The 23633-nt window shown below is 42.3% G+C and overlaps 2 protein-coding genes across 4 annotated transcripts; both read right to left on the bottom strand.

Moving 5' to 3' along the window:
* Positions 1-2803: 2803 nt before the first annotated feature.
* kcna2b (potassium voltage-gated channel, shaker-related subfamily, member 2b) lies at positions 2804-10123 on the bottom strand. Of its 3 annotated transcripts, XM_029435542.1 has the most exons (3): positions 9989-10123; positions 9001-9150; positions 2804-8147 (listed from the first exon to the last, which is right to left on the bottom strand). In XM_029435542.1, exon 3 carries the CDS (start codon positions 8023-8025, stop codon positions 6523-6525), a length of 1503 nt encoding a protein of 500 aa, XP_029291402.1. In that variant the 5' UTR covers positions 8026-8147; positions 9001-9150; positions 9989-10123; the 3' UTR covers positions 2804-6522. The 3 variants fall into 3 exon arrangements, with proteins under 3 accessions (XP_029291402.1, XP_029291404.1, XP_029291403.1); XM_029435544.1 differs by lacking the exon at positions 9001-9150 and having other exon boundaries at positions 9989-10101; XM_029435543.1 differs by lacking the exon at positions 9989-10123 and having other exon boundaries at positions 9001-9166.
* Positions 10124-16864: 6741 nt separating this feature from the next.
* LOC115010767 (potassium voltage-gated channel subfamily A member 3) lies at positions 16865-22889 on the bottom strand. Its single transcript, XM_029435537.1, has 3 exons — positions 19937-22889; positions 17886-17961; positions 16865-17743 (listed from the first exon to the last, which is right to left on the bottom strand). Exon 1 carries the CDS (start codon positions 22747-22749, stop codon positions 21154-21156), a length of 1596 nt encoding a protein of 531 aa, XP_029291397.1. The 5' UTR covers positions 22750-22889; the 3' UTR covers positions 16865-17743; positions 17886-17961; positions 19937-21153.
* Positions 22890-23633: the final 744 nt, after the last annotated feature.

Genomic DNA, 23633 nt, shown 5'->3' with positions numbered 1-23633 from the left:
GCTTGGTAGGCTAGGCTATGCAGATGAGCTTGTTAAGCCTGTCAACACTTTACTCTGTGCCTTGTGTTTGTTTTGCTTCCAAATTATTAATTCTGTTCATGGCTAAGATAAAGACAAATGGTGTACAGTTAAGAAAAAGCATGGCGTAAAATATAAATTGCAGTGGATTTCCTTTCTTTTTAGGGAATGCCTCTTTCTCCATATATGTCATGTATGGATACATTTATGAATTACTGTCATTATCTACTGGAGTGTCTGCAAATCAACTACAGAAATAAGATGAAATGAAGGATTGAAATTCTTTATACAGTATACTATCTACACAAATTTAAATTCCTTGCTATATTCTATTTGTAAGTATGGTATATGTGAACACATAATATGAGAGAGTGTGTCACCTTGTTAAACAGAGCTCGTAAAATCAGCTCAATGTAAACAGCTATTCCATTCTATAAACACATCTTATCAGCTAACATAATATTGAAGACCCTTGCCGTGCTGTGTTTGGCTGTAAGTAAAGGTATATGTTGGAGAGCAGTCTACAGAATGTAGGTCAAACTCGTAAATCAATTCAGCTCATTAAACACATAGATAGGCTGAAGCTCCCCAGTGGTGTCTTTCTTTTCTCGTACATCCACCTTAAGTCTCACCCCGCTCTTACTCCTCCGCCTCTATTATCCACTTCCTATTTCCTCCATGCATCATCCCGACATCTAATGTATATTTTTCAATAAAAATTATTGATCCAACAAAAAACTTTGGTCCTCCACACTTCAACTATGTATTAAGCAATACACAGTCCTCAGGCTGTTTAACTATCTAAATAAAGGAAGGGATATTCCCTATAAACAGAAGGGAAACCTGCTGTGTGTGCTATTAATAGAGGAGGTTATTATAGGGGGCTTCCACTGTTGGGACTAGAGTGATGAAAAAAAGAGTTTCCCCTCCTACACACACACAGTGCGTACACAGGTTTCCCCGATGGTGTGCTATAAAGAAAAGCGTGCTATAAAGAAAGCTTAGGTTGACAGCCCATGAACTGAGCTCTGTTTTAGGTTATAAATCAGCTCATACTAGAACGGGCAAATATTCACAGCATGTGAGGCAATCACTTGGTCTATTGGGTATAGCCTCATAGAACAAAGAAACACAAGTGCTCTTGTGTCCATCAAAATGACAGGCCATAAGAAAGAAACTAGGTTGGAATAATGCATTGGTAATATATTAATTTTATTATTTTCTCCTGTCGACTTTAAATCATTAAATAAATGTTGCCTACAAAATAAAAGTACAAGTCTGGACAAAAGCAGGGAACAACCTCACTTACAGTGTAAGATGCGATAGCTTACAGATGTGTGGTATAGTTGGAATATGGCTGTCTGGCTGGCTTAAAGAGAACTTGAGCCAAGCTACTGTTTAATACATAGCTAATCAAACAGCAATCAGTGGATCAATATCCATCAGTTATCTGGAAGGATGCCTGGATACTGTCCTTAGTTGACATGCCGGAACACAGCCAACTTAGGTGGCCCGGAGGGAGCGTTATACTCCTGCTAATATGTCTGAGAGGAGAATCAGATCGCCCACTATGCATTACTTTGGTGCTTAGCGCTGGTGGAGAGGCCGAGAAGGAGACAGACGAACACAAGAGAAAATGTGTGGGAAATGAAATATGAGAGGGGCAAATACTGGAGAGGGAAAGCCAGATCAAACTCAAGCAGCAGCAGCAGCGAGTGCGGAAGGGAAATACAATGTGAGGAGAGACAAACATTACCAGCTGCTAGGGGAAGTGTTAAACTCCACGAAATGCCACTGATACAGAGAATGTTTGTACTTGTCCCACTCTACATTGAACCAGGAGTCAAGAGCGTTACACTCTCCTCTCACTTCCTCACTTTCCCCCTTACTGCTTTTATAAATAGACCACTTCACTTTCTCAGTAAAACACAGAGGGCATAAGATTCACTCAAGGAGAGAAGCGGGACACAAAACCATTGAGGAGGTGACGGTCGATTCAAATATACCTTCTGTAATGGACATGATAATGGCCGCTCCAATGATGCTTTCATCAATTTATATTGTAATTGGTACTTTTAGGCTTTCTTTCTCATGGCTTTATTTAGCTAGAACAACACCAAAGAAGAATGGGATATGTTACAAACTATGCTTCAGTGACTTTGCTATGTTTCAACAGTCTGTGATTTAGAGTAGATGAATAATTGTCTGCTCAATTCTGCACATTCTGGACATACAATCTATGTTGTTATGGTGAAAAGAAAGAATACATAAACTGCAGCTTGTTTGGGCTGGCACTATGATATATCAGTATAAGACAAACTGATCTAAATCCACTGTTCAAATTACAAATCTACTTTTGTTTTTGCCTGAATCTTCACAAAAGGTCATTTACATCACATAAGAAAGAAACAACAGTAGCTTGAGGTTATCATAAAGATGTTATTATTGATATTATCATGAAGATTATTAATTTGAATGATGAAAGTACCTCTCTATTACTATTCTCTATGAATCAATTTATATTTACTAGAAGTTCTCATGAAGGGCATTCAGATCCATATTTCCTTTGTATGTAACCAAGGACAATTTGCTTCTCGGCTCATTTTCTTCCCTTTACAATGGTGGAAAAAACAGGCTTTATACAGATAGCTGAGTAGATACTGCAAAAAACTGCAGACAGCTAGCGAAGAAGCCGAAGATGATCTATATCTCATACACACATTCATTGTTTTGAGACGGGCAAATAGTTGAAGAAGGTAGAAGAAATAGAGTGAAAGGAGGTGGATGTCTGGGGTAAATATGTATTAAGACAGTACAGACAGAATCTATTTGACCAAGGCCTGCATGTGTATTTCAGTCAAACCTCAGCCCCTGCACCATGTGAGGCTCAGAGGTGAGCCAACAATAACATTCAAATAGAAAAACATAGTGAAAAAAACAAACAACAGTCCATTTGTACAGTGTCTGATGACACAAATAAGTTAAAGTTCTCACAGAAATTATAGTTTTGTTTTTGATTTCTTAATATACTTCCATCCTTAGTCACTGGAGCATATCAAACCTAAGAGATAATTCACCTATACAACTTTAGTTTTTTGGATTAATTCAGCAAGCATACACTTCGATTCCCTGCTACACAGGAATCGGTACATGGCAGAAGCTTGTTTTGAAGCTGGAGCTTTAGGCATTTTAAGACATCGTTGAAAGCAGCTGTAACTCCTAGATACATTGTTTACATGGCTATGTGTGTTCACCATCAGCGGTGGGTTTTAAGTCCATTCACTTTGTGGCCTTGACGTTTAATAGAACCTCAGGAGTCTGTCTTGACAGCAGACGGGACCATCCCAGGCCGTGTGTGCACACCGGCTGTATGTGTTCAAATGTCCAGCGTTTGTGTATGTGTGTGTCAAGCGTCCTCTTGTCTGTGGAGTACAGCAAAGATGAGTTTCCCTTGGTTAAGATGATCCTGATGTGACGTCCTGTCGGCTTCTAGAAGAGAGTGTTTTTGTCAGAGTGTAACGTCAGTAGTGTGCTTGCTAACGGGAGTGGAGACGACAGAAGTCCAGGCGAAGCTTTCCAGCCACATAAAGTCACAAAGGTGTTCCGGTACACAAGAACAGTTTAGAAAAAAACAAGTACACATCAGATTAAACAGCAAAAGAGGGTGTGGGCAGTGTTTTATCTTACTTTCATTATCGTATTTTGCCTCCCAACCTTTCCTCTCTTTCCTTCAATGCCCAGTAATTGGCTGATACTGCAGCTTATCTCATGAGTCACATGCTCATAGATCTCATCTATAGTGAGTGTGGCAGGACATTCCTTCCCTTTGTTTAATATACTATATGCATGTGTTGAACATATACACAGGCTGTAAACAGTGTGCTAGGATGGAATAGAATATACAGAGCACCATAGTGGCCTGGAGTCAAGAAGAGCAGTGTTTTAGATAACTGCTACCACCTTGCCTCTGAGAGCTACACGCTTAGCTTGTGCGTATCTAAAAGCTCTCTATTTCTCACAATCTCTTTGTCTCTCTATCTGTTTCTCTCTCTCTCTCTCTCTCTCTCACACACACACACATACACACACACACACACACACACACACACACACACACAAAGCTTGATGGACCTATATATCAGAAATAAGCGCACTCAGTCTCTTGGAGCATTATGAATCACTTGGCTGGGCAAAAAGTCTGACCAACTGACTGTATGAATCTGGTCATACACTGGGCTGGCAGCAGATAGTAGCTGTTGTTGTGCTTTCTCTATGAGACACAGTTACTGGTTGTGACTGCAACTGACTAAAAATACTTTGAATGTGCAGACGTCTAAACTGTGGATCTTATGTTTATCTATCCCTGTTCTGGAGTCAAGAAGATGCATATGCATGACACATACTTCTAAAGCAAGACACTTGTCTTTCATACAGTATATTGCACATAGCGGCAGTAGATATATAGGAATATATTGATGTCAATTTGCTTTTTAAGTATTATTCTTACTAATTCATGCTACAATGAATACTTCAAAGAACATGCAGCACTACAGAAGCAGAATAGCATCTATTCGATATAAAGCTGATGGACACACAGCCCAGGTCCTGGATTATGTGGGCTAAATGTGCCAATGGAATGATTGTTCAAACTCAATGCAGGATTGTCAAAAAGAAAAAGAAATACTGAGAACAAAAATAATCCTACAGATAATTAACCAAAGATACAGTGTGCCAGGTGGCAGCACATTTGTCTTTGGTGATATAATAATTGAACACTTTTAGCTTGTTCCAGAGGCAGGCAAAGTTAACTAATTTTCAATAGTTTAAGGGCACAAATATATGGTAGGTAGTGCAGGACCGGCTAAAATTATTTATCAGTTTGATTAGGTAAGAGCAATCAATTTGACCTGTTTTGCTAATGAGCTTTTAAAGCTTAAAGTAGACTTAAACACTGACATTGCCTTTTGCCACTTAACCAGCAAGACTGAATAACACAAAGCTGTCATTGCTGCTATGACAAAAGATGGACCATAAAGGTTTCATAGATTAATTCTAGTTGATCACTGAGCTCTTTCTTTGGTTGTGGGCCTTTTCGAGTGAATACCATAAAAAGCCTTATACATAAAACTAGTTAACTTTACTGCCATAAACCTTGTTTGAAATTAGCTTCTGACAAAAACAACAAACTAAAATCTCCCCCTAGTTTGCTCCTTAATCTCACTGTATTTGTTATACAGACATGGGAATGCTATGAAGTCAAGAACAGCAGCATATATGCTGGGCAGTGGTGTCAAACTGAAAACCTCTCACTGTACGTCTGTTACATTGAACCAGGGTGGAGGCTAAACAGACACTTTAAGGTAAAGTTAAGAGGATGGAGAAGTAGGCACTCACTCAGAACGCTGCAGAGAAAATATTCTACATCACGTATCTTAACCATAAAAAAGATGTAGGTGAGAAGCACACATTCATCATATTACTAAAAAGGCATACATTACCACAAATCAAATATAAACGCATCAATAAATAAACATTCACTCTGTTTAACAGACATTTCTTCGGTCCACCTTTTAGCCTACACTGGCTGGAAACAAAAAAAAGGCAGAGTCTTGGTGAGAGTGTATATACTGTAGATCCACTTGAGCTTCATCGAAGAAAACTGGCAGGAAAAAGAAGGTGTGCTATTGTGGTCCAGAATTACAGCACAGCACTGTCATCTATCTGTTGGTCTCTACAGAAGCCACTAGCTTCTACAACACAATATCTAGTGAGAGCCTGGGGAGGAATGCTATTGCGCTCAGGTTTTTTTTCTCTGACAGAGAGAGCAACAAATGACCATTTGGCTAAAAGCGTATTAGTATCGCTCTCTCTCTCTCTCTCTCTCTCTCTCTCTCTCCCTCTCTTTGTCTTTCTCTCACTCTTTGTTGCGCACTTCAGTTTTCCCCTGACAGAACAGCTGTGATCTTGGTGATTTTGTTTTTCTCTGAGTCAGGACCTTGGCAGTTAGAGCAGCAAATTAAAGTTGCTCATGAATGCTTATAGTAGTATGGCCTGTTTTCAATCACAAGTTAATAAGTTAAGTTACATTTAAAATTAAATGTTATGCTGATCTAAATCGTTGTCATTGTTGCATCTTCTCCCAGTGGCAGTTTGAGCAATAAGGTAGAAACTAGTGGTCCCGTTATGCTGTTAATATTGGTTATTACTGGTTAGGCTACTATTTGGCTACTGTTGCGAGCAGGATGACTACTGTCACATAGGTAAGACTAACTCCATGCAGACACAGACAATGTCCTAAATAAGACGGGTGGCAATTCTATGATATGCGCTGATAGGTCCATTAGATGTGGGAGAACATGAGGTCCTCTAGAGTGTCCGAGTTAATCCCACTCATCTTCTCTGGACTCCCATATTGGGCGTCATACGTTAGTCAATACATGGAGTCACACCTTCATCCCCCCGTTACAGACCCCAGTTGAAGTTTGTAATCAACAGTAGCGCTCATTAGACATCTGTACGCATCTTAGTGATGTTTACATAGTTAGTGTTGGCCAGGGTGCAGTTTCCTGTTTTTACGGCCTCTGGTCGGAAGTCCTCAGTGCTATGGTTCACAGCCTCCTGGATCTCCACATAGTCAGATTTACTGAGAGTGGACCCACTGCCGCTCCGACCACTCTTCTTCAGATCGTCAGCTGAGCTGGCTTTAGGCACACTCGGGCTATTTAGATACTGTGCCTGTTCCTCGCCCTCTGTCTCTCTGTGGTAGAAGTAGTTGAAGTTTGACACGATGACAGGTACAGGCAGGGCAATAGTCAGTACACCGGCAATGGCGCAGAGAGAACCAACAATCTTTCCTCCAATGGTTGTTGGGACCATGTCTCCATAGCCAACGGTGGTCATGGAAACCACGGCCCACCAAAAGGCCTCAGGGATGCTGCTGAACTGGGAATTTGGCTCGTCTGCTTCTGCGAAGTAGACAGCACTGGAGAAGAGGATCACACCGATGAACAGGAAGAAAATGAGGAGGCCCAGCTCACGCATACTTGCCTTTAGAGTCTGGCCCAAGATCTGGAGTCCCTTGGAGTGACGTGAGAGTTTAAAGATACGAAACACCCTGACTAGACGAATGACACGGAGAATAGCCAAAGACATAGCCTGCTGGCCTGCCTGGCCGTCCTCTGGCTTCTCTGCTAGCTCTGTACCCAGGGTGATAAAGTAAGGGATGATTGCCACAATATCAATAATGTTCATGATGTTGCCAAAAAATCCAGCTTTACTGGGACAGGCAAAGAACCTGACTAGGAACTCAAAAGAGAACCAGATGATACAGAGGGTCTCTACGATGAAGAAAGGGTCTTTATAATAGGCCGAGCTGTCATAGGTAAAGGTGGCGTTGGACATAGACTGCAATGGATAATTGTACATATCCTCATCATCATTTCGGAAAACTGGCAATGTCTCCAGACAGAAGCTGACAATAGAGATAAGAATCACCATGACAGAGATGATGGCAATAATGCGCGCAGGACCTGAACTCTCTGGATACTCAAACAGCAACCACACTTGTCTCTGAAACTCATTCTCTGGCAGAGGCCGCTCCTCTTCCTTTATGAAACCTTCATCCTCCCTGAAGATTTCCATAGCCTCTTCACCCAATTCATAAAACCGGATCTCCTCCGAAAAAATGTCCAGGGTCACGTTAACAGGACGCCGTAGCCTCCCTCCTGACTGGTAATAATACAGAATAGCATCAAAACTCGGTCGATTTCGATCAAAAAAGTACTCGTTACGGAGAGGATCAAAATACCTCATCCTTTTCTTAGGATCCCCCAGCAGCGTATCTGGAAACTGGGAGAGAGTCTTCAGCTGCGTCTCAAAGCGCAAGCCTGAAATGTTGATGACGACCCTCTCGCAGCACTCGTGATCCAGGTCTGGGTCGTACTGGTCATGAGGCGGACCTGGATGTGCTGCAGATTCGTCCGCAGGATCGCTGGTAGCAACCGTCATGCTGGAGGAAGATGGGACCTGCAGGATTCAGTCAGGGTGAGGCCACGTCGGGCCAGTAGGAGATAAAAGCCCCACACACTGGTGGGTTCAGGTAGGCTACAGGCAGATCTGCCTGCGAAGAGCTACAGGACAGGAAATAAAGCACAGAAAGACTGCAATATTAATGTGAGAACCATGTGTTCCATGCTGTGTTTTGAATGCAATGATCAACAAAAGTCATGCTTTTAAATTGATTTATTAATTTAGATGTAGACCATGCATATTCAACAACTTATATGTATTTCGGAACCATTCATTTTGTTAAATGTAACATCACCGACTTAAATTGTCAGTAATTCCCAGAAATGATGTGTTATTTCAAAACCTTTCAGCAAACAGGCAAGAGAAGGGCAGTTGAAAATAACAAGCAGGGTGGTGGCGGGTGTGGGGGGGGGGGGGGGGGGACAGAACCACTTGAGCGCATTGGCTCCATCGTGTCTATGTGTATTAGGTTATGAGTTCTCCCTCATATGAGCACACTGCTGGATCAATATGCCAGCCAGTAATACTATATCAGCTCTCACAGGGTGCAATTACAACCAACAAATCTGATTATATGTTGAGTGCTCCATACTGTACAATTTCTCAAATGAATTTCCTGTCTCTGTATGTGTGATGTTACCAACATTCCGTCCCAAAGCTGAGAAAAACTTCATCAAGTCACTGATCAAATTAATAGTTTATCAGTAAGTTATATTTACATTTATATTTGTCATAGCCAATGGTTGACATAGCCCACTACATTAATGCAGAGCTATTTGAACACTTGACTAAAACCTTCAAACTTCAAAGTCCACTCCACGAAAGCATTATGAAGATGATGTATAGAATTGGATACTGGACCTATTTCAGCCAAACTATTTTACTTAAAACAACAACAACACAGCCACAGATGTGTACTTTGTTAGTTAATATCTGAATAAAAACCAATCCTACCTATGTGCACTGGCGCGTGTAAGGCCTGTTTACAGTGTCTCCTCTGGTGGTAATGAGTAACGGGCCCAGCAGAAGTGTCCGGTCAAAAGTCAGCCCCCGCGGTCAAAGCAGCTTCTCTCTGCCGGCCATATATCACCCGAAGCTCCGGCTCTGCAGCGACGCGGGAGTGGGAAAGGGTACAAGGCGTGAGGATGCAGGAGTAACCTCCCCTGCCTCAGTGACCAGCAGATACATGTTGTGATGCAGCTAGGCTACAGGTTGAAGCTGGCGGGGAGAGGAGGGGGGCGGTGATGGTTGTTGTGGTGGGAAATAAAGTGAGCAAATCTTGAAATGCTTGGCATCAGCAAAATATGACGCCCCCACTTCAGAACAAAACGCCGCCCGCCTGCAGCAACAGCAAAGGTAATCTTCTAGCCTGACATCCGCAAAGACTTATTGGTGAAGGGAGGTTGCGGGAGCCATGCTTCGGCAGATTTCATCTAAAGCGAAATCACCTGTTTGAGCTCCAAACAGGTCCGTATTTCCCCAGAAGGTTTTTGCATTTCTGTGTATTAGCTCGTTAAAATGTTATTATCTTAATTGAACTCCACCATCTTTTTTCTGATGGGGAATATCCATATGAATACACCAATGATTCGCATTAGTAACAAATGGAGGCTTATGCTCACAACCCATTCCATTGAATAACGCAGTCCTCTGAGGGCGTTTTTCATAGATGAAAAAATACTTTTTTGTTCAAAGATTTGAGACAAAGCAGCCAAGTTCATGCACTGGGATGTTCAAACATTAAATGACAGTGTTGTAGTTGATAGGCAAGCGCGAGTGAGTTAGTTTGGAGTGGCAGGTGTCAGACATGCTTAAACCATTTGCAGCCCTCTCCTGTGTGGATCATGGACAGCCACAATAGACTCCATGCACTAAACAAAGCAGCATAGCGTTATCTGTCGGACTACATGATAATTTCAGATAATAGCATGCAGGAATTCACCCTGGTTCTCTTGGTGCGCAGACGCATGTATAATTATCCAGTTTATCTCCTCTTAAAAGGTGTCTTGGGGTCGTGAGTCCATTCCTTCATGTCTGTCCTTCTTCCCGTATTTGACTAATCTGTCCAGTGGATGTGTCATCTCATCACGACCAAGTGTTTTTGAGCTGCTGGCTCTTCCCATGTCTCTCATATGTCACCATAATTCACCATAGTTGAGATGCGTGGGCTGCAGTCGGGCATCGCAGCGCATACTAACAGCTTCTTGCGCGCCTCGCCCCATCTCTCCGCGCTCCCCCTTCCCCGACACTCCTGTCCTCACTGCTCCACATTAAAGGGGAAGCATCGCCCACCACAGGGTGGAAACACGCGCGTTTCAGGACAAAACAAAGGATAAAAAAAAACGTTTAAAGGTAGAAACTGACAACAAGATGTGGTTCTTGATTTTCTTCGCAGCTTGCATCGTGACCCTGATGCATGTACAATTTGACAACATATGCAACATAAGCAAATTTGGTGTAGCCAATATAGATAGAAAGAAAATTAATAAAAAAGAATACAAACTAAATAAGGTTAATGGTTAATGACTGTCAGGGGGAACATGAAAAATAAATAAAGTCAGTTTTGGAAAATCTCCCTATAAATTGAAATGATGGCAATTCATTGAGGAATTGAGGGATGAGGAGCTTACAGCTGCACCTGTGCATGTCTGTGATCATTGTTTGAACAGAACATCAAAGTCCCTGCCTGAAGTGTTCTAGTAACCCACATAAGTAATGTATCATCATTGTCCTATATCTTATGGTTGAGTGACCATGAGTGCTCCACTGGGTGCACAGGTGTGAATGTTTGTCTGTGTGCTTTGTTACTAGGTTTGCAGAAATATAATAGTACAGAATGTGTCAAACATTATGGTGGTAAAACCCACAAGTTGATCTCTGTAAGTAAAATGTGCATGCCATCTGTGAGGTCCTCAATGTATGCAGTATAGTTTGTGGCTAATTATGTTCTGATCATTTACATACCTGCATAATTTATTGCAGTCCACACTAATTACTGTCCAAATCTATTAAGCACATGCAATCCTACATACATACAGAGGACTGATGTTAACAACTCTTAATACAATGACAAAGTAGATCAAATTAATGTCAAGTCCAACGATTATACAGTCGAATTAACTAGTGCAGTGAAGTTTTCCGGCAGACAGTCTTCCCTGACATCTTTCCTCCACTGCTTAAAAGTAGGCCAGGTGAAAACCCAGATATGTCTTCAGGCAGAGAGCGGGAGTTGCACGCACATGAAAGAAAACTATACTCCACAACTCCCTAAAGAATACATGAGGAATTCCACATGTCCTCCCCAATGTGTTCTCCTTGCTATGCCATTCTCTACTGCCCAAGGACAAGTTTAACATACTATGCAGTCCTTCTTCAATCAAAGTGTCAAAATACTGATTAAGATGATGACATGAAACCACAGGGACTTCAGCAGTAGCCCACTCTGCACAGAGCAGATGGCTAAAGGTTTCAATGAGGAGCTATTGACAGTTTTACATAAGCACGCTGATTAATGGGGCGGGATCTCTTAAATCCTCATCTTCCGTGAATGTAAATGAGGGCCCAATTGTAAATGGAGGGCAGCTTAGAGCCCAGCTACTAATATCCAATGCTGGGTGTCTGTGGTGCAATGATTGATCATCCACCACCACATACACAGCAATGACTTATAACACAGTTTTACTAGCGGGGCTGGGGAATAGGGCACGTAGAGTATGGCATATGTGATTGAGTTTGTTGGGGTTAGGGGGAGGGTGATTTCTAATGTTAAATGTAATTCTTGTAACTACTTTGAATTTGCATACACTGGTTAACATCACATTTCATGTTAGCATTTAGTGTTCATAATTATGTCAACAATGTTTTCCTTAACCTCAACCAACTTCTTTTAGTAACCATACCATAAATGAATTATCCCATAACCATAATATACCAGAACCATATCTTCAGCTGCCACCCAGATCTTCTGGTAAAAACAATAGATAAACACTTGATAGAGACAATATGTCTGATACTTTCAAGAGACATGTAAGTCCACGGGGAGTTGTAATTAACCAGAAACATCTTTAAATAACACATAGCACACGGAGGCGACTGCCACAATTTGCGTGGAAAATCATTCTCCTTTCTCGGAGTTATATCTCAGTCAAACCTGAACACAGAGATATTATACACATATATTTAGATGGTATGCTCCGATATCCATCACGAATACATGTCTATAAATCTACTGAGAAATCATAGATAAAAAACGCTCCTTACAGTTTTAAAACGTGTCCTAATAATGCGGCATACTTTGAATGCTGCCAAAACATAAATAAATATAAGGTAAACAAAAAAGAATGGAGCTCAAGCTGTTGCCCACAGCATCATTTACTGAATCCATAACAACATGCTTGCTCTTTTAATAGAAGTAAGGGAAACAATAATAATAATAATAATAATAATAATAAGGGCAACATATTCCATTAATATATATATATTTAAATATAAATGAGGGAGTTTAGGCACAGTTGTTTTGATTTTGTCTAAGGGGGGGCCCTTAGTGTTAGACTTTGAAAACCCCTGGTGTATAGTATACAGTACAGTATTACTGGCACACAGTTGAAGCATAGTTTTGAGGGCCATTAATCAGCCAACTATTTTAGATCCTCAATTCTGTCTCCAGTTCGTCTCACCTTCAAGTCGTGCCAAGTCTCAGCAGAACGGATCCATTGATTCTGTTTTGTGTTCGACCGAGCAGACCAGATGGAACCTCATGGAGAAACTTAAGAATGCTTTCCAACTAATGACCCCACATAACTGCCATAACCACGTCTGAGCACATTTTCGCTGTATGAAGCATTTTTTTATTTGGCCATTTATAAATGTGTTCTTTTGTGCCAGCTGGAACACTGTAGTGGCTGGGCAGGGGCTCTGGCTGCGGGGGAGCCCCCAAAATGTCTAGACAGCAATGTTGATAAAAATTATTCCCAGAACTCCAAAATATTCATCTTACCAGTTATCTCCATACAGAATACATTTGTTTTTGATCAGTTACAAATAGCGCAGTTGAGATATATTGTGAGGTGATCAGCATATTTGTGTGACATTTAGTGAGTCAGCACACCTACATTCTCCACCCTTTTCTATGCAGCAGAACATGTGGAAGTGAGAGAGGGAAGAGAAGAGGGAGCAAGAGACAGAAGTGAAAGCGAGAGGAGGGCGTTGATACAACTTATGACAGCAGACTGCAGGGGAGGGGAGGAGCTCTGTCCTGGATGACCTCTGCTGGTGCTGCAGCAGGTGATCACTCTGTTACAACACACTCACGCACACACAGATAAGAAATAACCCACTGTATTTGCAGGTGTATGCCCTCACCACTAGAACACGTGCACACACGTAAATACACATTTAGACAAAGTCATAAGGGACGTAATGTTTCTCTATTGCTCCAAGATAAGAAACTTTAACTTGGCTGCTTTGTCTCTGTTACACTATAATTCCTAAATTACGGATTGACAGCCATGCCACCTCACTTAATTTAACTTTGAACACATGGAAATCCTCCTTCTATACTTAATATAATTCTTGCATGTAGGTAGGCATCAAAATAGCACTCCACAACAGGCATTCTCCTCTATGACAGCAAGCCAAGGAACGTCATTGCCACATGAGCCTATTTTGACCGTCATCCTTTGCTTTTTCTTCATTTTCTCCCCTCACTCCCCTCTCTCCCTGCATGTCTCCCTCTGGGGTCCCTCTATATTTAGAGATTGACATTGGAAGTTCTCTACCTGCCTGTTGAGAGCAGCCAGGCTGATGATGATCGCTGCTTTCCTGATGAGATATGTCCTCACCTTCGGAGTAGAGTATTCTATTATTGATTCTGGATGTGGTTTTATTTTCTGTTGTTCTCACAGCCTTCGAAAACAAGGAAAAATCAATGACCTACTGGTCTGAAGGTGTGGCTTAACTTAGAGAGGAAACTTGGGAGTATATTAATGATATCTATACTGCATGAGTAGGTTTGCACGGCTGTACATGTGTGCCATATGCAGAGATCTACTTTACAATAGGGCTGGGCAGCATGCTTTGAAATGTTCTTTGAATGTGCAGTGACAGTAGAGAATTCTCCCCCAGAAAATGTTTTTCTTTCTACTCTGCAAGCGGCAGTTAAGTGCTGGCATGTCTAGTCCGTTCAATCAAATCAACAGTTAATTTATATGAGTCTGCAGTCTGTACTCTGTGTGTGTGTCTTATGTGACAGTGACTTATGGTAACACCATGTCAGAGCCACCATACATCCCTCAGGAAAGGCAACGCCTGACCCCAGAGCAATGGTGGTGAGAGGACCACAGGGTGCATTGGATTAAAGAAAAGGGAGGAAAAGGTAAGAATTATGTCAGGAAGAGCACATATGTGCCATAGAGAAGAGGATTGGTAGAAGAGCAAGTGAGGAGACAAACATAGTCCGCAGTAAATGTAGTTAGAGGTGTGCAGAAAATGGAAATGAAGGGGAGGGACGGAACAATAGAGGTGGAGAGGGTAGCAGATAAAGGTCACAGTGACGGAGTGATGAGTCATCCAGTAGAGCACAGCAGCATCTCTCTGTTTCACGCTATCACCCTCTCCACCATCTGTCTGTTTGTTTTGACAGCAAAGCTCAGATGACTGGCAGCAGATCAACTCTCCAACAGCTAAAAGAAAAAAAACATGTCTTAACATCTAGATCTGAATATGTTATATTGTTTTGAATGTTTTTGTTTGTGAGCTGCGTGCATTTGAGTTTGTGTACTTCTGAGATTGTTTTGTTTTGTGTGTGTGCATATAATACATATGCCTGGATATGGAATCCCACCTTGTTTCCTGGGCGTGTGGCTGGAAACTGCAACTGATCAGCCAATCAGCATCCAGAAATAATAAGATTTTTTTTGTGAAAGCACTAGCAACAGCATCATCACCCTTAGCAACCATCCTTCCCAGCTGCCAAAGGTGTGGCTCAGCTACCGAATGTGGAAATATCAACCAACTGAAAGTCACGCATTGTAGGGGGCAGGTGTGAAGGATAGTTTAGCCTATGTCCTGTTTTATATGTAAATATGTAATCATTAGTATGCTTATTTCGAAAAGGTCTAATAAGGTTAATATATTTGTTTTTTAAGTTGACCTATATAATCAAAATATTATCTTCCTGAAGATGTTGGAATATCCTTTAATCATCAAATATTGCATTCAGCCATGTAATCCTTTATGTATGTATGTATGTATGTATGTATGTATGTATGTATGTATGTATGTATGTATGTGTGTGTGTGTGTGTGTGTGTGTGTGTGTGTGTGTGTGTGTGTGTGTGTGTGTATGTATGTATGTATGTATATGTGTGTGTGTGTGTGTGTATTTATGTATGTATGTGTATGTATGTAAGTATGTATGTATGTATATGTATGTGTGTGTATGTATGTATGTATGTATGTATGTATGTATGTATGTATGTATATGTGTGTGTGTGTGTGCGTGTGTATGTGTGTGTGTGTGTGTGTGTGTGTGTGTATACAGTCTGATGATGGCTCATTAATGGGTTGTGTTGGCATGGTCTTAACTCCACTTAGACTTGCTGTTCAAATGGAGTCCCTGCATGGTGAGACCCAATCTGCCTTTACGGGCAATACACTGATCCTCTGCCAGAGAAACACACTCGTATACAATATCTCAAAACACTCACAGACACACAAAAATACACACTGCCAACGCCTGCCCTTCTCAGACGCCATAAACACTGCTGATACTATTACAAACAGCTTAAGTGGTGATCCCTTCAATTCCCTGAATCGGTTCTATATGGCCATTTTCTTCATCTTGCCGACAACCCTCCCTTGTTGCTATGGAGATTTCCTGGTGTAGCGCCATGGCTGGTGGTGAGCTTTGATGACATCACAGGTATTTTTGTGATCTCAAAGGCAGTTGTATCTTTCACTAACATGTTTGGTGATAAAGCCAGACAAAGAGAATAAAAATGACAAAGAGCCAGAAAGCGAAATACTTTAAAGGGGATTATAATTGTGCTGTACTGATGAACATTGGGAGTATTTAGTCTAGAACTATCACCACATTTCCAATATGCCTTGAAAAAAAAGCTGTTTGATACTCATGGACACACAATAGCCTCGAGAGATGGCAGAGTTATTAGCAAGCTGGTGGGCTCACTGGAGCAATAAAGCACACTTGCTCATACACAGGGTGACAGTGTGATGGCTGTAAACCTCAGTTAGAATGTTAATATTTACCTCCTGTGGCACAGAGATGATATGAAGTTTTCCACTGGACTCATACACAGTTCGATTCTCTTGAAGGCTCAGCCGTGCAGTTCAGGGAGCAGCCAAATGTTTTTGCAATAATGTTCTCTTTGGAATTTGGAATCACCATCTCTTTCCCAAGCCAAATAAAAATGTGGTGATGTTGCAGCAACATTGAATGAAAGCATTAAAATGTCACTATTTGTATTTAATCATAGATCACATTTTTATATTGTAACAGTACTGCAATCACTTGATGTAGTGCCCTACTGTAAACTATGTAATGTGTTTTGATCTGCCCCTATTTCACCTTCATCCTGTCAAATAGAGAAATACAAATTGAATAGGTTACTTACTCTAAACAACACCATATCTGAGTGAATGTTAGCAGTGGATTAACTGTACAGAAACATCCACAATAAGGTAATAAGGTCTGTAATTGGACCTAGATATTCTCCCAGACATAAATGAGTACCCTTCTCTCAGTAATTGAGTGAAAACAGACTGTGCCTCCTCGCAAATAAAGACAGTACAACTCATAATCTCTTTATATGGGTCATGTTTAAGACAGCACAGAATAACACAGAACAAATACTGGCAAACAGCCTTCCCCTGACATTATTCTGCTCAATCCCAAAAGAAAACAGTGCACTCTGGGATAAAAGAGAGCCATTCACAGACACGAGTATACATGGTTGTGCGTGTATGTGTCTGTGTGTACGTACATGCCTCTGTATTGTTCTTCATGTGTTTAGGTCAGGAGAACTGCTGCAACCAGCACACGAACATAGGTGTGTGTTTCACATCTTAGCAATATAGAGCACACAGAGCTAACAAAAGGCATATGGCTAACAGTCTTTGATTTGTATCACAGTTTCATATCAGCAAATCACGGTTGGCCTCGGTTTTTGACATGAAGCAAAATATGTTTGTCAGTTATAGTTCGTAATGAATATCATTACCCAGAATCAGGATTATAGTAGACATATGTGTAAAGTCCAGGATTTAAGTGTGCTTTGCAAAATTGCTGGCTGTTTCCTAAACCTGTCCTGTTGAATTGTTATATAGAAAGCAGTATGGAGTAATGTCAGAGTACCAGTTGAAGCTGTTTGAAATTGTTGATGCCAGGATGGTTCCACTCACAGTGTGTTAACTCTAGAAGAGACGCAGTCAGACAACTGCAGCTACAAAAACTGTATGTGGAATATGTTATACTTAGTGTGTTTTTTGTCCTTCTAGCAATTGCATTTTGGATTGAGTGGTGATCCACTGGAAGGGGTGAACTTGTAGGCACCTAGTCCAAGTTTGAGGACACCAGTCAGGAGGGTAAGAGGGAAGAAAAGTTGATCCAGTGGGAGTTCTGTCTCAACTCTTAACTTTGGCCCATCTGGCCGAACAGGAAGACCAGAGTCATTACGCCCCTAAAGAGAAAAAAGGGTCACTGCAGGTTAATGGGTAATCCGTACAGGTCTAAAATGAGAAAACCTTTCGAAGTAATTACCAGTGAACATTAGTTACAGTTCATGTCATATTTACTCTCTTTATCAAATGGAGTCTGTTTACCTAAATGGGCGGCAGTATAATTGGGGTCGTCAGGGGTTCCAGGAGGTCTGTGCAGAAAAAATGGAACGACTTTCATCTGAGAGAAAAACACAGAGGGGAAGGATGGAGAGGAGAAAAAGCTAAATTGTTAGAACCACACAGCGTAGCCAGACCCATCACACAGCTCGGTGGTCTTATTAACAACGCAAGGCTGCTCCTCTTCTCCCTGCTGTCTCATTACCCCTCATGCAAAACTCAAACTGTAAACACTGTCAGTTCATAAGGAGAGGAGAAGAGAAGTGAAGAGGTGCAGGCAACTTTTGGATAAGAGAGAGTCTTGTGAGAAGAAGGGCAACATTTCTCGAGAAGTGTCCCCACTGACAGCCACACTTACTGTAATTTACCCTGTTTAAGAGCATCAGCTAAATGCCAACACTGTAGTAAACATAAAGCAGAGCAGAGGTTAGGAGAGGTAATTAGAGTCTGTGACAGAAACAAATGTGAATATCTAGTGAACTCCAAAGATGCACATAAGCAGAGGTGGACAGAATAGGAATTGAAAAGACGAGCGTGCATGGTACAGCAGGCTACTTTTTTTTGTCTGTGTATTTAAAACAGCCATCCTGCCCATGCCCATGAGAATAGCTTCCAGACTGAGCAATCCAGTGCTCATCCAAGTAGCTCCCGTTTCTTCCGTAATATATTTTGAACACTGATCAATATGCCAGTGTTCTCCTCACTGGAGCTTGTATGTGACCTGATAAATGAGCAGGCAATTAACAGATGACCAATACAGAGGTTTTCACTGAAATATATGAAGTCAAGGTCAGGGGTCAAAACGGAAAGGAATACTCAATGAAGAGGTCATTCATTCTGTAGGACCTCCCACTTTGCCTTTAGGGTAAGCCAACTAATGAGACTGCCCTAATTATCACTCAACCATGACTGTTGAGGTATATATAGGGGGGTGATGGCCTGGTGGTCTAGTGGCTGCCACCATTGAGCCCCTGAGCAAGGTACTTAACCCCAAGTTGCTCTCAGGGGTACTGTCCCTGTAGTTAGTTTACTGTAAGTCGCTCTGGATAAGAGCGTCTGCTGAATGACCTGTAATGTAATGTAAATAGTTTAATATCACACGCATACATTCAAGTGCACACACAGTCACACTAAATAGATTCAGAACATGGCTGCTTGATAGATTCCTCATCCTGCCTTTTTAAAATGTTATATTTCCCTCTCACAGTCAAGGCGGACAGTGATCATAAATCTAGACATACATCTGCAGGGTAGCAGCGCATCAGTTTGAATGGGGTTCAGGACAAAGGTAGAGGCTCTACTATAGCCAAAACTATTTTCAATAGGCCTTATAATCCAAATTTGCACACTGAATCTACAATATAAACTAATTGTTATAAGCATGGGTGTGACTTGCTGTTTTTAGAAAACAATAGAGAATAACCCCCATGCATAGCAAAACAATCTCCAATAGTAAAGAATGTATTTAACGTATCATGTCTGATATCTGATGGTTATTTGACCTCTGTGTCTCTTTGATATCAATGGCAAAAGAAGACAGAGGACGCAGGTGAGCCACCTGTTCTGTTAGCAGCAGATGGTGGCCACCAGGGGGCTGCACTGACACGAGCTGGGTGGGCATGATGTTGGTGCCCTTATTCGTTTTGAAGACAAAGTCGGCTGAAGGTTAAAGACAACCTGGGCACACTGCAGGAGCATCAGCCCCATTACACAAAATAGAAAAACCTACACACTCAGGCTGATGGAGGTCTAAACATGTATGCAACTTGTGAGACATTAATATATTTTTTTGCATGGATAAGAGCTATGACAAAAAACAATAACTTGCTCAATTACATTATGTTGTGATATTAACTATAATTGTTTTGTAAGAAACTGTTTTACCTGCACCATTGAGGTATCATTATCTAGATTGAACAGATCAAACTGTATTGCCATGTCTATAAAGCACAAACAGTACAACACACTGGTTTCATGGTTAAAGGTAAAGGGATAGTTAATAAAGAGACAGGGGCATGACAGTGCTCAGAACTTACCAGTTTTATCAATGGGAGAACAGCAGCCTCTGCTGAGCGTCTGCAGTACCGCACTCAGGACAGCCAGACACAATGAGCTTCCAGTCCATTCATAATTCCTCACGCGCTGCCTCTCCTTCCACATACCCCAGTTTAGCACATCTCTAAATTGTGCCTGGTTCATTTTTGGGAGGCAGTTCATGGTAGCAACAAGTAAACAGACCTTCAATTCGTTTTTGAGTCAATACTAAAGTCACTGAGGGAGCTTGTTGATTGGCGATAGTCGCGGTGGGTATGTTTGGGCTTGTATTTTACGCGTGATGACCAAACAGTCTTATTAGAGATTAAATACAAACTATTTTCATAAGAATCTTCAATATAGCTTCCGAGCCATCTGGGAGGTTACTGTGGAAACAAGGGTGCCATGGCAACGGTGCTTGGGGTTACCGAGGAAACGACCGTCGCCATAGCGACTGCATCACAGCGGGCTAGGATATATTTGAAGCATCCAAAGAGAAGCACGCGCCATCTTCGATCGCTGTATGTGTGCGTGAAAGAGCGCGTGTCTTGCACCGATAATGACTGACAGTCGGCGGCCCCCAGTGTTTATATGGTGCCGTTTATACAAATGGGACAGTTCATATCAAGGAATTATAGGGGATTCTTTTTAAAGACTAACATTTGGACTATACTTTAACGCACAATAAAGGCATATCACAGAACGGTCTAATTGAGATTATATATGCAGAACTGTGTTTTTCAGACATTACATGTGTTTAAACACGCACACATATTTAAATTATGCTCAATAGTATACATAGGCTATGAATGACGAATCACGACTCATAACGAATGCTAATACAATGTGAGTGCTCATCTTTCACAGTTAGCTTATATTACTACCTGTTGTGATAATATATTGGCTATTGTACAATGCACAACAGGTCAATTCCCTAACTCAGTGAAGAAAAAATAGGTCTAATACTTTAAGGAGCTCTTTCTCTCCAAGCGCGAAAGGAACGCAAATCACTGAAATGAAAAGTCCTGATTCTTTGAATGAAGCACAACGCAGCGTCTCTGAACAGACAGGGGTTTGCTCTCTTTCTCTCTTTCTTTTTATTCCTACGTTTCTTCATCTCATCTACCGCTGCTTCCACACGCTGGAGCGCAGCGACAGAAACAGCTGTGTGTTTACACACCACCCCTTCCTGTGTTCAGAGCCATGCCTCAATAATTGGCTACACGTCGGTGAAAATCTTTTTGTTTGTATTCACACAATTATGCGAGTTATTTTGCGTGGCGGTGGGGAAGTTTTGTTGTTGTTTGAACGAGCTGTTGATCCCGTGCTCCTCTATCACCATATACTCGCTCTTGCTGAGTGAGGAAGAGGAGCGAGACTTCCTCAGCTCCTCTGTGTCTGGTAGAGGCTGACAGCTGCCCACGTGCAGGTACTGTGCTTGCTCCTCGCCCTCCGTCTCTCTGTGGTAGAAGTAGTTGAAATTGGAGACGATAACAGGCACAGGCAGGGCAATGGTTAACACACCTGCGATGGCGCACAGAGACCCAACAATCTTCCCCCCGATTGTCACGGGATGCATGTCCCCATAGCCCACGGTGGTCATGGTGACAACAGCCCACCAGAATGCATCGGGGATGCTGCTGAAGCCCGAATCTGGGTCGTCTGCCTCAGCAAAATAGACAGCACTTGAGAAGAGAATGACACCGATGAACAAGAAGAAAATAAGCAGGCCCAGCTCACGCATACTGGCCTTAAGAGTCTGTCCTAAAATCTGGAGCCCTTTGGAGTGACGCGAGAGTTTGAAGATGCGAAATACCCGAACAAGCCTAATTACGCGCAGAATGGCTAATGACATGGCCTGCTGTCCGTTTCCTTGCCTCTCTGCCAGCTCTGTGCCCAGCGTGATGAAATAGGGAATGATCGCCACAATGTCAATAATATTCATAATGTTTTTGGAGAACGTGGCTTTACTTGGGCACGCAAAGAAGCGCACCAGCAGCTCAAAGGAGAACCAGATGATACACACCGTCTCCACAACAAAGAAGGGGTCAGAGAAGGGGCTGGTGAAATACGGGAGTGTGCCATTAATCACAGGTGCGATGCTGATCAGATGCCTGTTATCGTCCCTGAATTCCGGCAGTGTCTCTAAGCAGAAGATGACAATGGAGATGAGAATGACCAGGACAGACACTATCGCTATGCCCCGTGCGGGACCCGAGCTCTCTGGGTATTCAAAAAGCAGCCACACCTGTCTTTGAAATTCATTATCTGGCAACGGCCGCTCCTCCTCCTTTATGAAGCCCTCATCATCCCTGAACTTCTCCATAGCCTCCTCACCCAGCTCATAGAACCGGATCTCCTCAGAGAAAATGTCAATGGGCACATTAACGGGTCTTCTGATGCGCCCGCCAGACTGGTAGTAATACAGAATGGCATCAAAGCTGGGTCGGTTTCGATCAAAAAAGTACTCGTTCCTGAGAGGATCAAAGTATCTCATCCTCTTTTTGGGATCCCCCAGCAGCGTCTCTGGAAACTGGGAGAGAGTCTTGAGTTGCGTCTCGAAGCGTAACCCTGAGATGTTGATGACAACCCTCTCGCAGCATTCGTGATCTGGTTCATATCGGTCCAGAGAGTGATGGCCCGGGAGAGCCGCCGACTCTTCTAGCATGTTGTCACACGCCACAACAGTCATCACGTCGGCCTCTGTCTCAGTGTATCCGTGGTTCACCAGGTTATCGCCCCGGGTTTTAGTTACGCTCGGCGGGGGTGATTGTAGGAGGCTGAGGTGGTCGTCCATGCGCGGTTGAAGAGGCATTCAGGGGCGACCGCCTCGCCCCCTCCGCGAACCCCGGTCAACCACAGCTGCCACCACAGCCTCTTCTCCTCCACCGTCTCTCTCTCTCACTCACTTCCTGCACTTCCACTCTCTACTGTTGATGTTCCCGCCCACGAGGAACGATCTGGGTTTATAAACAGGCTATCCACCCGCCCATGGCGCGCCAGCGCTGGGTACATTTCCCTGTCCTCCGCCAATCGCAGGACGCACCGATATACACAAGAAGCAACAGACGGGCGTCATTTAACATCATCGTTTGGGCGTGCCCGTCTCCCTCTGTCCCTTTCTGCGTCTTGTAGACACGCGCTCAAGCGCTCAAGCACACACACACATAGACATTTACTAAGCGAATGCAAACAGTCTCCTTTCTTAAGGTCATTGCCCACAAATAGGACATTTTCAAATAGCCTGCTCATATATATATCAGAGCCTAGTTTTTTCGACACAGTCTTATACACCAACATTACGTATTGCCCTTTGTTACATCTTTTGATCATCCAAGACAAATATTTGAGTGTGCCATAATAAAATGAAATGCATTTGGAAATGGAATATTGCACTTAACTCTGCCGTAGTTAGTTTCTTGATTACGCACAAATAAATTGTGTTTAGAATGCCTGGTATCCCATCTGACATCTGTAGTAATTAAGTGGTGATTGTAAGTTAGTGAAGGGAGGCAAACAAGGAAGGTGGGGATGGAAAAACTAGGAGAGGTCAATGTGAGAGAAATAAATGTGTTCAATTTAAATAATATCAAATACGTCATATACTGCACACATTTAAAAATCAAATATAATCAAAAGAAAGACTAATGCACATGGCATCATGAGACACACACAATCCTACCTCATGCACACTAACCC

Source organism: Cottoperca gobio, chromosome 7 (assembly GCF_900634415.1).
Source record: "Cottoperca gobio chromosome 7, fCotGob3.1, whole genome shotgun sequence".
Classification (NCBI taxonomy): Eukaryota; Metazoa; Chordata; class Actinopteri; order Perciformes; family Bovichtidae; genus Cottoperca; species Cottoperca gobio.
This window is presented reverse-complemented; position numbering and strand designations above follow the sequence as displayed.